Consider the following 12,774-nt stretch of genomic DNA (forward strand, 5'->3'; position numbering starts at 1 on the left):
GAGGCATTTATTTTAGTCAACATTTTCCCTCTTTCATGCTTATTATTCCTTCTTTAAATCATCATAAGTCAATTTACCGTATGTTTCACATTTGTGCCTTCACACTTTTCTTTAGTTTGTACAATGAGTTACTATACAAATGTTTAAAATATATCGATTGTCATCGTTTAAATATAAGAATTAAGTGTGAAAACTTGACCAACTCAATTTTTAATAAAGATGACTTGAAATTTATGCCATAGATGTTATGGTTTTTTTTTTCTCCCTCTTCCCTTCCCATTCCCATCCCCGTTTTCAATCTTTCGTGTATCAGTATCTAGTATAAACATTATACGTACAAATCACAAGCCCCTCGTCCATTAGCTTTAATTACTAACAAACATAAAAGCAGGCTTTGTACAAAAATTAGAAAAGAAAAAAAAAATCTTTTTCATCTTAAAAATAAATAAATTATATTTTAAAAGATTGATCTAGACGTTTTGACCATACTATTGAGTTTTGAGTGTTAACTTTGAATTTTTTCAATAATCCATCGGAAAAAGTCCATTTTCTAGCCTGATGAGGAAGTAACACACTCGAGGATAAATTTTATTTGAAGTCACTGAACATTCCACAAAATCTCAATTGGATCATTGAATTTCAATTCATTTAAATTGAGTTCAAATTTAATTTCAAAATTCAAAACTCTCGCATTTGTTATCTTTTAAATTGATGAGAATTAATTAATTAGTAGTCATATAACAATGAATCCTTCATGTAATTCCTACACGACGTGTTTACTTACCACAAACGATAAGCTGTGAAAGTGTTAAACTAAACAGAATTTCCAAAACCTTCATTTTTAACATTTTCGTTCTTAGGATGCTACATTGCAACTACATTTAAAATTAGAACGGTATAACTATCGACTAAGCAATTTTTCAACTTTGGAAACCATAGATTAGGTAATTAAATGTGATTAAGTGATTAATTAAGAAGTGATTTGAAGTTTATAACGACCTAATTGAGGTTTGGTATACTTCGACCAAAGCTTTAGGGCCCACCCACGCACCCAGCAGCTTTCCCAACTTCCATGCAACTTTTAATTTTCACGCACTGCTGACCCCACCAACCCATCAGGTTTTTTTAAGGAATTGAATAAACTTGAAATTTCAATTCATTTAAATTGAGTTCAAATTTAATTTCAAAATTCAAAACTCTCGCATATGTTATCTTTTAAATTGATGAAAATTAATTAATTAATAGGCATATAACATTGAATCCTTCATGTAATTCCTACATGACGCGTCTACTTACCACAAATGACAAGCCGTAAAAGTGTTAAAATAAAATAAAATACACCTTTTAGCTTTTTAATCTAAACAAAATTTCCAAAACCTTCATTTTTAACATTTCCGTTCTTCGGATGTTACATTGCAACTACATTGAAAATTAGAACGGTATAACTATCGACTAAGCAATTTTTCAACTTTGGAAACCATAGATTAGGTAATTAAATGTGATTAATTAAGAAGTGATTTGAAGTTTATAACGACCTAATTGAGGTTTGGTATACTTCGACCAACGCTTTAGGGTCCACCCACGCACCCATCAGCTTTCCCAACTTCCATGCAACTTTTAATTTTCACGCACTGCTGACCCCACCAACCCATCAGGTTTTGTTAAGGAATTGAATTCATTGTTTGCACCGCTGACCCCACCAACCCACCCACCCCACAAAAATCAAACCATTGACCTACATCCAACCCCATTTAATTTATTGATCTTACAGATTTGCTCAAAGGAAAAATATATTAGATTACCACCTCTCAATTTGCAGTTTCATATTTTCTTCTTCAGGTATTTTTACTTCTATTTGCAATATTATTATTGTCTGAATTTTGTTGAAGTGTACTTTTCTGGGTTCTTTTCTTATGTTGATTAATTATTAAGTTGATCATGCTGTTCTTTGATCCTACATCATGCATTGTTTGATTATTAGTTGTTCAGTTCATTTTCTGGATTCAAACTCTGTATTGCTTTTTCATTTTTTACTCTTGAAGATGGGAAATTTTCTGTCGAAGGTTCATTACTTTTCCCAGCTAGTAATGTTTCTGATTTTGAAGATTTATTCTCTACTTTACACCTATACAATCCAAAAAGTATGTAGATTGAGAGAAAAGACCATGTTCAGTTCAGCGTCAGCAAAGATCGAACTGTAAAATTTAATTAATAATGACTCTGTAAATTTTTAAAAATGATAAATATATATTTGTTCTAACAGGGCCAAAAATTAGAATGAGTAATGATATTTATCATCGCCGTGACAAATCTTATGCAAATCTAACAAAGCTTCCATTACCAGAGTAATGTTATCCCAGTATGTATACCAAGTCAGGGGAAGGAGAGGTCGACTGCAAGACCATACCAGAATTAACATGGCATGATGTGGTTGAAAATATTGGAATCATTGTCTGTTTTGATAGATATCAGATATGTTGTTAAGTTGAACAAACTGGTAAACAACTGAATTATCCATATAGCCGATTCCAAGTTTATTGTAATTGAGGTTTAGCTTCATATTATTGTTGCATGTTTGTTTAAAAAAAAAAAAAATTCAAATTTCTTAAATAACTTACCTTCTTATATTCAGTTTTTAATACGCCAGATTGTCAGTCGACATGTCCATGTTCTGGAGAAGGCCTCAAAATCATCCGGAGAATGATGCTGCAGCACGGGATTCAAAGGTAAAAACGAATCATAAAGCGTCAATTTCCTTTAAGGCCAGCATGAATAAATTGTAAAATTTTAAACTTATATAGTAGCTTAGAATATTTTGGTAAATTAAGCAATGAACCAAACGAAGTTTTGAAAAAGGATTCACTTAACCGACTTCTGATTGACAGTGAGAGGGCTTGTTTATGGCAGACCTTAAAGTATCTGAAACTAAATTGGGATGTTTTTCTTCACAATTTTGAAGCGAATGAACATAAATGCTGGGATTATATGAGAGTCAATACAAAGAAACTAAATTATATATTTTTCACTCAAACAGGTTAGAGAGCTAAGGGAAGGTCTTGGTCCACTATCTGGTCGCAGCTTAAAGTTCTGCACTGATGCATGTCTAAGAAGGTATTTAGAAGCTAGAAATTGGAATGTTGATAAAGCCCACAAAATGTTGGAAGAGACTCTTAAGTGGAGGTCAACCTTCAAGCCAGAAGAAATCCGTTGGGTAAGTAATCTCTCTACTCTCTCTCTCTAACATTTGGAGTATCAATGTGCACAAAATGTTAAACTCAGTGATTGTGTATTGTAGCTCTAATACGAGTCAGAAATGGCGATATACATTTTGGGCTAAATTTCATCAAGTGTTGAGGAAAAATACTCCATCTTTTCATGCCAATAATTTTACAACATATTTGGTTTGCTCGTAGCCTATCCAATCCTCTGTATCACTCTTAGTTCTGTCGAGAAGTTTCGGATATTCACGTACTTCATTATTCGATTGTAAACTCAGGTCTAGAGATGTTACTTTCTTTTTGTAAAGAAAGTGTTAGAAGCAAGCCAACAAAAATCCCACATTTATTGGACAGAGGTCACTTGACCTAATAGGTTAACATTAGAAAGAGAAAGGGAAAAAGATTATTGCTAAATGAAATTATGCTGAGACATAATAAAACTGTCATCTAATAGAATTATATGTCTACGGTGCAATTTGTGTGGTTCTGTAGCAAAATTATGCGTTATTCTGTTCACAGTTGGTTCAAACTAGTAACTTTATCGCAAACACAAATAATTTTTGAATCTTGTTCATTTATTACAAGTTTTATCTGCCATCTAATTTCTCGAATCGATGCCAGCATGAGGTAGCACTCGAAGGTGAAACAGGCAAAGTCTCCAAAGCTAATTTTCACGACCGACTGGGGAGAACTGTCCTTATTATGAGGCCTGGAAAGCAGGTTCGCCTATCGATTTTCTCACTTGAAAGTAATTTATGTAGCAATATGATAAACTGGGCTGGACACACTGAAGCTACAATTTTCATCAACTATACTGGACAAGATACTCTGTACAAAACATTCTTTTGAATGTATTTTATGTTTTTCTTACAGAACTCTGCATCCCCAGAGGGAAATATTCGTCACTTGGTGTATCTAATGGAGAATGCAATCCTAAACCTGCCTGAAGGGCAAGAACAAATGTCATGGCTTATAGACTTCAACGGATGGTCATTGAACACGAACATTCCAATTAAAACAGCTCGAGATATCATTTACATTTTACAGAATCATTATCCAGAGAGACTTGCTATAGTTGTTCTCTATAGCCCACCCAGAATTTTTGAGGCATTTTGGAAGGTCCAACCTCTCATCCTCTAAAAGCTCATTAAATTAAAACTTACTCTAAAGTTTAGCTATGTTACATTTCTGCAGGTTGTAAAATACTTTGTGGATCAGAAGACTTTTCAGAAGATAAAGTTCGTCTACCCAAATAATAAAGATAGCTTGGAGCTAATGAAATCCTTTTTTGACACAGAAAATCTTCCAAGTGAATTTGGGGGAAAAGCTACTCTGACATACGATCATGAGGAGTTTTCAAGATTGATGATCCAAGATGATATTAAAACCGCAAAGTTCTGGGGATTTGATGAGGAAAAGGTGGCGGTTAAAGAGCCAGTGAGCCTTGCACCACCTGCAATCTGAGTGTACAAAAATCTGTTTGGAAATGTATTATTGTGCCTGACCGACCGCACTAAGATATTGGTAAAGAAATAAATTCGTTTTCTTAACATTTATCAGCAGAAAATTTTGCGATTTTCAACACTGGGATGATAGTAATAAGCAATATACGTGAGTTACAGAACTACAGAGTGAAGACTGGTAACAAGTATATTAAAAATTCGCAATTTTAACAAGAGGGTTTTGCCACACGTACACCAACAGCTCGGTGTACAGCCCTCTTCTTGTGAAGGATGCCCGCGATTTTTTTATTGGACACGAGCCCCATCTCTTGTGAGGGGTCTGTACACCCAGCTGTCAAACTCGGTGTGCAAATATCCAAACCCTGAACAGGAATAAGAGAATGCAAAAAGTCACTGTATTTAACAATTAACATGCAAAGGTCATTGCTTGATTTATTTGAGGCAAGCAAATTAAGCATTTTATTGTTTGTAATGTTTCAAAGTGGTTTCCACCACAAGGATATGAATCACTACTCGCAAATAATTTTAATATCAAGCTTTTGTATGGACCTTTTAATTCCAATTCTATCAGATTTTGATAGATTGATCAGGATTTTCGTAATAAAATAATTGACTTAATGCAGTAACCATTTGATTAGGTATAGTAGGGCAAGAGTTCATTTTATCTATATGACTATTTTACCCTCTGCAACTCTAACAAAATGACATGACTGTTCTTCAATGATTTTATACTTGCCTTGCAATGAAGGGTAAAATGATAGATGGCGAGGTGTAATCATATTTGACTTGTCAACTGTTATGGACGTGTAGGGTGTCACATAAATGAGCCCACTTCAACGATAAGAAAAATCAATTATTTGTAAAAAAGAAGTAATCTCAAACAGATGCCAAGAACTAAGGAATAAATTAAATTTCTCTCTAGTCAACGTTTCTTGTCTTCTTTGACGAGAATAGCTGGTATTCACTCGATCTAATATTTCAATCTTCAAAAACTTCTAATTTCACACTTCGTGTCTTTCTTATCTTGCTTTTAAACCAACAAACAAAAAGGTGGCACCATTTTATATTTATAACGAGACCACTTAAAACTTCATGAGAAGTGATGGAACTATACATGGGTAATTATGAATATTATGCATAATTGGGCACTAAGCCATTTCTCCCTATTCAGCATTGCTATCACTTGATCATAGTTAAATTACAAACAAAGCCTTATTTGATTGGTCAAATGAAAATCCTATTTTGCCACTCTATTGATCCTTGCAAAATTTCAAATAGTCTGAATAGCATTTTTGAGGCAATGGACACATCTCAAAATTAAGAATGAAGTGCAAACTCTTTTGTAGCTCAATTTCACAAAATTGAATTATGTAAACAAGATCCACCTCAAAAAGGAAGTGCAAAAGAAAATTATACATAGAGTTTAGCCTAAAAAACCTTAACATTCTGTTTCAGCTGAAAAAAGATAACACGAAAAGGTAATGTTTAGGATGATGATTAAAGTGGAAATTGGGTCAAATAGCCTCTCTCATAATATACTTTGCAAATTTAGCCTTTGACTAGAATAAAAGTATTAAAATAAATCATCTAAATTAAAATTAACAAACTACCTGAATTGCCCTCATTCCAACCAAAGAAATTTCCCCTTTACATTTTCCTTTCCCAAATCCATTTCTCTGTGGAAAAACATTCAAAACCTAAATCCATCTCTTCCCTTACGTACTTCACCAACATTTCTTTTCGGATTAAAATTCGAACCGGAACATCATTTTCCTGGAAGAAAAGAAAATCTGTCAAAACTAAATTCCTACAGATTTTTCAGAATCTTTGCATTCAACTTGTAAGAAACAAAGGCATTGTAGCTAGAAGGAGATCTCGAATCAGGACCCCAAAATGGTGTGCTCGTAAGGGATCAATTTGTGAGAGTTAATTAATACAGGTTGGAAGCGTTGCTCATTTGTATCTATCAATCTCCAAGAATGGTAAAGATCAAATATTCATACTTGATTCATTTATCTGTTTATACTTTGCTCTCTTGCTGAAGAATTATTGGAGAAAGAAAAAAGTTGTAACTCATTGGGAGTTGTGATTTCTGCAATATTGGGTTGTTGGGCAATTTTGTATCTGAGTAACCATTTATATGGAAGCAGCTACTATATTTCTAAATTTATATGGAGGGCTTGGAATTATGCCACGTCTCTTTGTTATAATGATTTATTTCCTAGGTAATTTTTTGTGCAATTTCTCAATACACAAGGTCGAGAGAACGAGGTGATTTTAGACTCTTTAATAGAAATGTCGATTCATAAGATTCTAAAAATTTCATTTTTAATGTATGAATGACCCAGTAAGGTGTTAATAAACTTTGTGACTCGAGTCTTGTTGTATTAAATAAGAATTCCTGTATTTTATGCAAATAAAATTTTTAGATAGTAGCAATTTCTAAAGCCTTTTCTTACTGATATGATTTGTATAGTTACGCCTCACCATCATTTCTTCCCTTTCAAATGACTATTCTTCTATATCTTCTTCCTCTAAATGAGATTAGATATAATTATTCTTCCATTTGGAAAACTACCACCATCTTGAGCAGCTTCGTCGCAAACAACTTCCAATGTGAACAACCAACGTGAATAGCTCATTCAAGGAACCAATTTCTAAGTTGTCTAACCTCAGGCATGAAGGTGTCATCAATTTTCCATTGTCGAAAGATTTTGTGTGAATTTTGTGAAAAATGTTGGCTTCTCAACACGTTAATATTTTGTTATTGTATCCCATTTAGTTGTTTTTTTCTTGAAAGTAAGTCTCCTGTATCTTAACCATCTTTCTAATCCATTCGTGTTGGTTTTTTGGTAGCATTGACACCCCTTGATCAATGGTTAAATTTGAAAAGTTTGTTGCTCTTTGATTCTTTCTTTTTTTACTTTTTGTATGCACTAATGGTTTTTATTGGGTATACGAGTGTTTAGATATAATTTTAAACAAGAACAGGTAGTAAGGATTTATAAGACTAGTGGTTGAATTGGGTATGCATTCATTTATGTGGGTTTGTCTATTTTTTTTCTCATTCAATTAGTTATGCATTAAAGAAGTAATTATTTAATGAAAAATAAGTTTCCTGGATTTTATTGAAGTAATTGATATGTATGTTGAAGGAGATTGAACGTCTTTTCACCCTCACATTCTCCACCTTGAATTTTTTTAAGGTTTTTGGTTAGCCAAAACTATGATTGAATGAATCAATGCAATTTTAACCATAGTAGGAATAAAGAATTTTAACAGTGAACAACTTGTAGAGGATCTACATATAATGTATAGGTTTAGAATGATTCCACCAAAACAGAGAACAATTGTAGAAATTCTATGTGTGTTAACGATGCCTGTAACTCTGCAAGTTAAAGGGTAAGTTCTGTAAAAGTATTATTGGGCAAGTGATTCTTTATCATAGGTTTTTTGAGTTAAGAACTAGGGACTTATGCAATAGCTTATAAGTAAAGATAGTACTAATTAGGTAAAAGTTGGGGGAATGGTAACTTAGGTCGTTAAGGCACGTGTTAGACCCAAAGCTACTTATGTTTTGTTAATCTTAGCTAATACCTCCTTGTTTTACTTTAACATTCAATTACTTCAGAATTGCAAAAAAAAGCATGATCGAATATTATATTGGGATATTTTTGGCAGAATTTATAATCCTTGTGGATTTGGATAGTGATTTCATTCTTGCCATTTTCATTAAGGGATCTTGTGAATTGTCATCTATTAGTTTCTCTCATCATAACTCATTTTCATTTGAATTAGATGTAACGAAATTAGGCCGTCTTTCTTGAACACATATTGTTAGATTATTCATATCATTTACATCTTTTCATTGATTAATTAACATGATCATTTTATGATTTTTTGATTGTAGAAATGGATCACCCATTTGAGTATGTGATTATCGTTGAAGATAGAAATAAAAGGAGACCTTCACAGAAGTGTTCCCTTCAAAAAACTTGACTACTTTCGGGAGATGTTAGATGACGTTCATAGATAAGTGGTACATGCCATTTTGGGCCACATTCTCAGTTTCACTCTGAAATTAACATAATTGTTTTCATTGTATTTTTTCAATTTTATGTGATCGGAGGATATAGGACTTAGATGCTAATTTTGTCTAGATGGGAGTGTTTTTTATGATTTAGTTGGAAATAAGTGCATGAATGCTGATTTTGTAACGGATGCTGACAAGTGCAACTATAAAATTTTGCAATGTTTTGCATTGTATGAATGTTTTATTCAAACATTGAAGTAATCAGGGTTGAAACATAGTTGTAGTTTTATGATAGCTTGTATATTTATCAATGGAAAAATAGATTGTATACTTAACTACGCAAATTTGACCAATCTGAAAAACCACAGTTATACATTTAAAATGACAACATGTTGTTTTGTGTCCTCGATCTCACTAAAAAATAAAAATTGGAATGACATGTGGTTTTGGGTAATAGGATCTCAACTTCACTTGATCATATTGAACGATTACACGTGTTATATTTTTGTATACTCTATCCCCCAAAATGGGACCCTTACGTGTAAAATAATAGCATGCCGTTTTGTGTCAAGAGATCTCAAATTCACTCTAAAACTAGTAAAATAGTGTTTTGAACATATAAGACTTGTACATTTTGAACAGTTACATGTTTTTCTTTTTTCTAAACCTTATATCCTAAAACCTAAACCATATACCTTAAAACCTAAACCCTGAATGGCAACCTTCCATTTAAAATGATCAGATGCCATTTGGCATCACGGGCTATTGATTTCACTTCAAAATTAATAAAATAGTGTTTCGAACATCATATTTGAATTGTACATGTTGAATAATTACATGTTTTTCTATTTTGTAAATCCTATACCCTAAAACCTACACCCTAAATGGCAATCCTTCATTTAAAACGATCAGATGCTATTTTGGGTCACGGGGTATCAATTTCACTCCAAAACTAGTGAAACATGCTTTGAACTATCATACATGACTCGTACACACTAAATGACTACACATACTATGATTTAGATGCGATACTTCCTACTTACGTTTTTCTTTTTTGTCAAGTAAAGTGTAGTTTTCTAGCAAATTATAAAGTGACTCACTATAGTTTGAACAAATATGTCGACCACAATGTCGAAATGCAGTTAAAACTTTCATCTCTATACTTTTACATGGTTACGAGTGTGAATGAACTAAAATGAACACTAAATGGGTAGAAATGTTAGTCATATGTTTAAAACAACCAAATGCGGTTTACGATCATGGGATATCGATTTCACTTTGAAACTAGTAAAATATGCTTTGAAACATCATACATTAAAAGACTACACATGCTATGTTTTGGATACCATAATTGCTAATTAAGTTTTTCTTTGTTGTCAAGTATAGTGTAGTTTCCTACCAGATTATGGAGCGACTCGCTATAATTTGAACAAATGTGTCGACCACAATGTCGAAATGTAGTTAAAATTTTCATCTCTAGACTTTCACTTGGTTACGAAGCATGAATGAATCGAAACGAATACTAAATGGGTGGAAATGTCAGTCATACGTTTAAAATGACCAAATGCCGTTTCGGGTCACGGGATACTAATTTCACTAAAAAACTAGTAAAACATGCTTTGAAACATCATACATGACTCTCACACATTGAACGACTACACGTGCTATGTTTTGGATACCATAACTGCTACTTACATTTTTCTTTTGTTGTCAACTGTAGTGTAGTTTCCTATCGGATTATGAAATGACTCACTATAACTTGAACAAATGTGTCGACTACAACGTCGAAATATAGTTAGAACTTTCATCCCTAAACTTTCACGTGGTTACGGACGTGAATGAATCGAAATGAACATTAAATGAGTAGAAACGTCATCCACATGTTTAAAACGATCGATGCCGTTTTGGGTAACGTGGTAGGATTTCACTTCGAAACTAGTAAAACATCCTTTGAAACATCATACATGGCTCGTACACATTGAATAATTACACATGCTATGTTTTGGATACAATACTTGCTACTTACGTTTTTCTTTATTGTCAAATGTTGTGTAATTTTCTACTAGATTATGAAGGGACTCTCTATAGTTTGAACAAATATGTCGATCGCAACGTCGAAATGTAGTTAAAACTTTCATATCTAAACTTTCACGTGATTACAAGCGCGAATGAATCGAGACAAACACTAAATGAGTAGAAATGTCAGCTATACGTTGAAAACGATTAGATGTTGTTTTGAGTCACGGGATATTAATTTCACTCCGAAACTAGTAAAAACAATGTTTGGAACATCATAGATAAGACATACGAGTTGAACGATTGTACACACTATGTTTTGTATACCATACTTGTTACATTTTCCTTTATAGTTAAATATAGTGTAGTTTTCAATAGAATGTATGATGTGACTCACTATAGTTTAAACAAATGTGTCGATCACAACGTCGAAATGTAGTAGAATCTTTTATCCCTGAACTTTCACAGGGTTATAGCGTGAATGAACCGAAATAAACACTCAATGAGTAGAAACGTCAAGCATACGTTTAAAATGACCAAATGCCATTTTGGGCCACGGTGTATCAATTTCACTTCGAAACTAATATGTCGTTCTAGGTCTTGAGGTCTCAATTTCGCTCCAAAACTATTCGATCATATTTCATAACATCTTAGATGACTTATAAGTTAAACATACTAATTTGTTGAGTATCTTATCTCACTGTTGGAGTATCATTGAATTCAAATTAATTACATACGTTCATGGTGATATTTAGCGTAGTTTACTTACGAAACAATATTGTTGGTTACTATCTCGTTAACTTTTGTAGCGACTTTGGTATCTAAATGTAATGAAAACTTGTACTCGTTTGTTTTCATATGGATACGGATGAACATAAAGTGAAATGGACACAAAAATAGTTAAAACGGCACTCAGGAATTTAAAATGGTAGCACGCCATTTTAGGTTATTGAAGTCTCGATTTCACTTCAAAACCAGTCATTAATATCTCGAAAAATTTTATAAGACTTATACAAAAGATAAGCTAAATTATTCAGTATCTTGTCTCATAATTTGAATATAATCAAATTTAGATTACCTAACTTAGTTCGTAGTTAAGTCTAGTGTAGTTTACTCATAAAATAATAGTGTTCATCATTGTCGCAGGAACTTTGTATTGATACTGGTGTCTAAATATAATGAAAAATGCATTCGTTCATTTTTATGTAAATATGGATGAAAATAAAATGAAACGTATATGGAATTAGTTGAAATGACACCTAACTATTTAAAATGACAGCAAGGCATTATGAGATCTTGATTTCACTCTAAATATTGTTAAAACGTGTCTATGTTAATTTTAATGTGAAAACGAGAGAACAAGTAAAACGAAAACAAAAATTAGTTAAAACGTCATCGAACGGTTTATAACAACATCATGTCGTTCGGGTCACGAGCCCTTAACTTCACTTCAAATATGATTAACACTTTTTTATATAATTTTCACGTGGATAAGAGTGAATAAAGTAAAATGAACACGAAATTAGTTAAAATGACACTCAATCATTTGAAAAGGTGGCATGCCGTTTTGCTGTTGATTTTTATTTGTGTATGAAAAGTGAGAATGAAAGTAGGATCTATGTTTGGAGAATTTGATAAATTTTGATTTCAAATTGGGCATTTTAGACATTTCACAATAAGGGTATTTGAGACTTTAACACATGATGAAATAGAGTAAATGTTATTTTTCCAAACATTATTAAGTGTAGGCTATTTTACCAAGAAACTTCGTTGACTAGGCTCATTAAGCAAATCCCCGGTGATTAAATTAAATATAATTACAAATCCAGGATTGTAAATTCATAACCCATCTCAAATAGATGAGCCATTGAAGAAGATGAACAAACCCATTAACCCAGGGACGGATTTAGGATTGAATCCAAGACCGGACTACAAAAATTCAAATCGGGCTAATACACGAAAAAAAATTTACACATAAAAAAACTGTTTTTATAGGGAAAAAATGAAAAATTCCTTAACAAATTTTAATTTTTTTGGGCCTTGA

At 32.6% G+C, this 12,774-nt stretch overlaps 1 protein-coding gene across 4 annotated transcripts; it reads left to right on the forward strand.

The window, feature by feature from the left end:
* Positions 1 to 1,703: 1,703 nt before the first annotated feature.
* On the forward strand, positions 1,704 to 4,774 carry LOC111377684 (phosphatidylinositol transfer protein 3-like). Of its 4 annotated transcripts, none has more exons than XM_023000811.1 (6): positions 1,704 to 1,839; positions 2,648 to 2,726; positions 3,035 to 3,211; positions 3,840 to 3,938; positions 4,092 to 4,337; positions 4,413 to 4,774. In XM_023000811.1, the coding sequence occupies exons 2-6, from the start codon at positions 2,661 to 2,663 to the stop codon at positions 4,680 to 4,682; spliced, it is 858 nt and encodes a 285-aa protein (XP_022856579.1). In that variant the 5' UTR covers positions 1,704 to 1,839; positions 2,648 to 2,660; the 3' UTR covers positions 4,683 to 4,774. The 4 variants fall into 4 exon arrangements, with proteins under 4 accessions (XP_022856579.1, XP_022856578.1, XP_022856580.1 ...); XM_023000810.1 differs by having other exon boundaries at positions 1,742 to 1,839; positions 2,633 to 2,726; XM_023000812.1 differs by lacking the exon at positions 1,704 to 1,839 and adding an exon at positions 2,261 to 2,497 and having other exon boundaries at positions 2,633 to 2,726.
* The last annotated feature ends 8,000 nt before the right edge of the window (positions 4,775 to 12,774 follow it).

Source organism: Olea europaea, unplaced genomic scaffold, assembly GCF_002742605.1.
Source record: "Olea europaea var. sylvestris unplaced genomic scaffold, O_europaea_v1 scaffold1708, whole genome shotgun sequence".
Classification (NCBI taxonomy): domain Eukaryota; kingdom Viridiplantae; phylum Streptophyta; class Magnoliopsida; order Lamiales; family Oleaceae; genus Olea; species Olea europaea.

Excerpts from the sequence above, each read along its gene's own strand:
- LOC111377684 (XM_023000811.1), top strand. The coding sequence starts at position 2,661 with ATGTCCATGTTCTGGAGAAGGCCTCAAAATCATCCGGAGAATGATGCT. Across the intron at positions 3,212-3,839 it reads AGCCAGAAGAAATCCGTTGG|CATGAGGTAGCACTCGAAGG; the intron begins GTAAGTAATCTC and ends AATCGATGCCAG. Across the intron at positions 3,939-4,091 it reads TTATGAGGCCTGGAAAGCAG|AACTCTGCATCCCCAGAGGG; the intron begins GTTCGCCTATCG and ends TTTTTCTTACAG.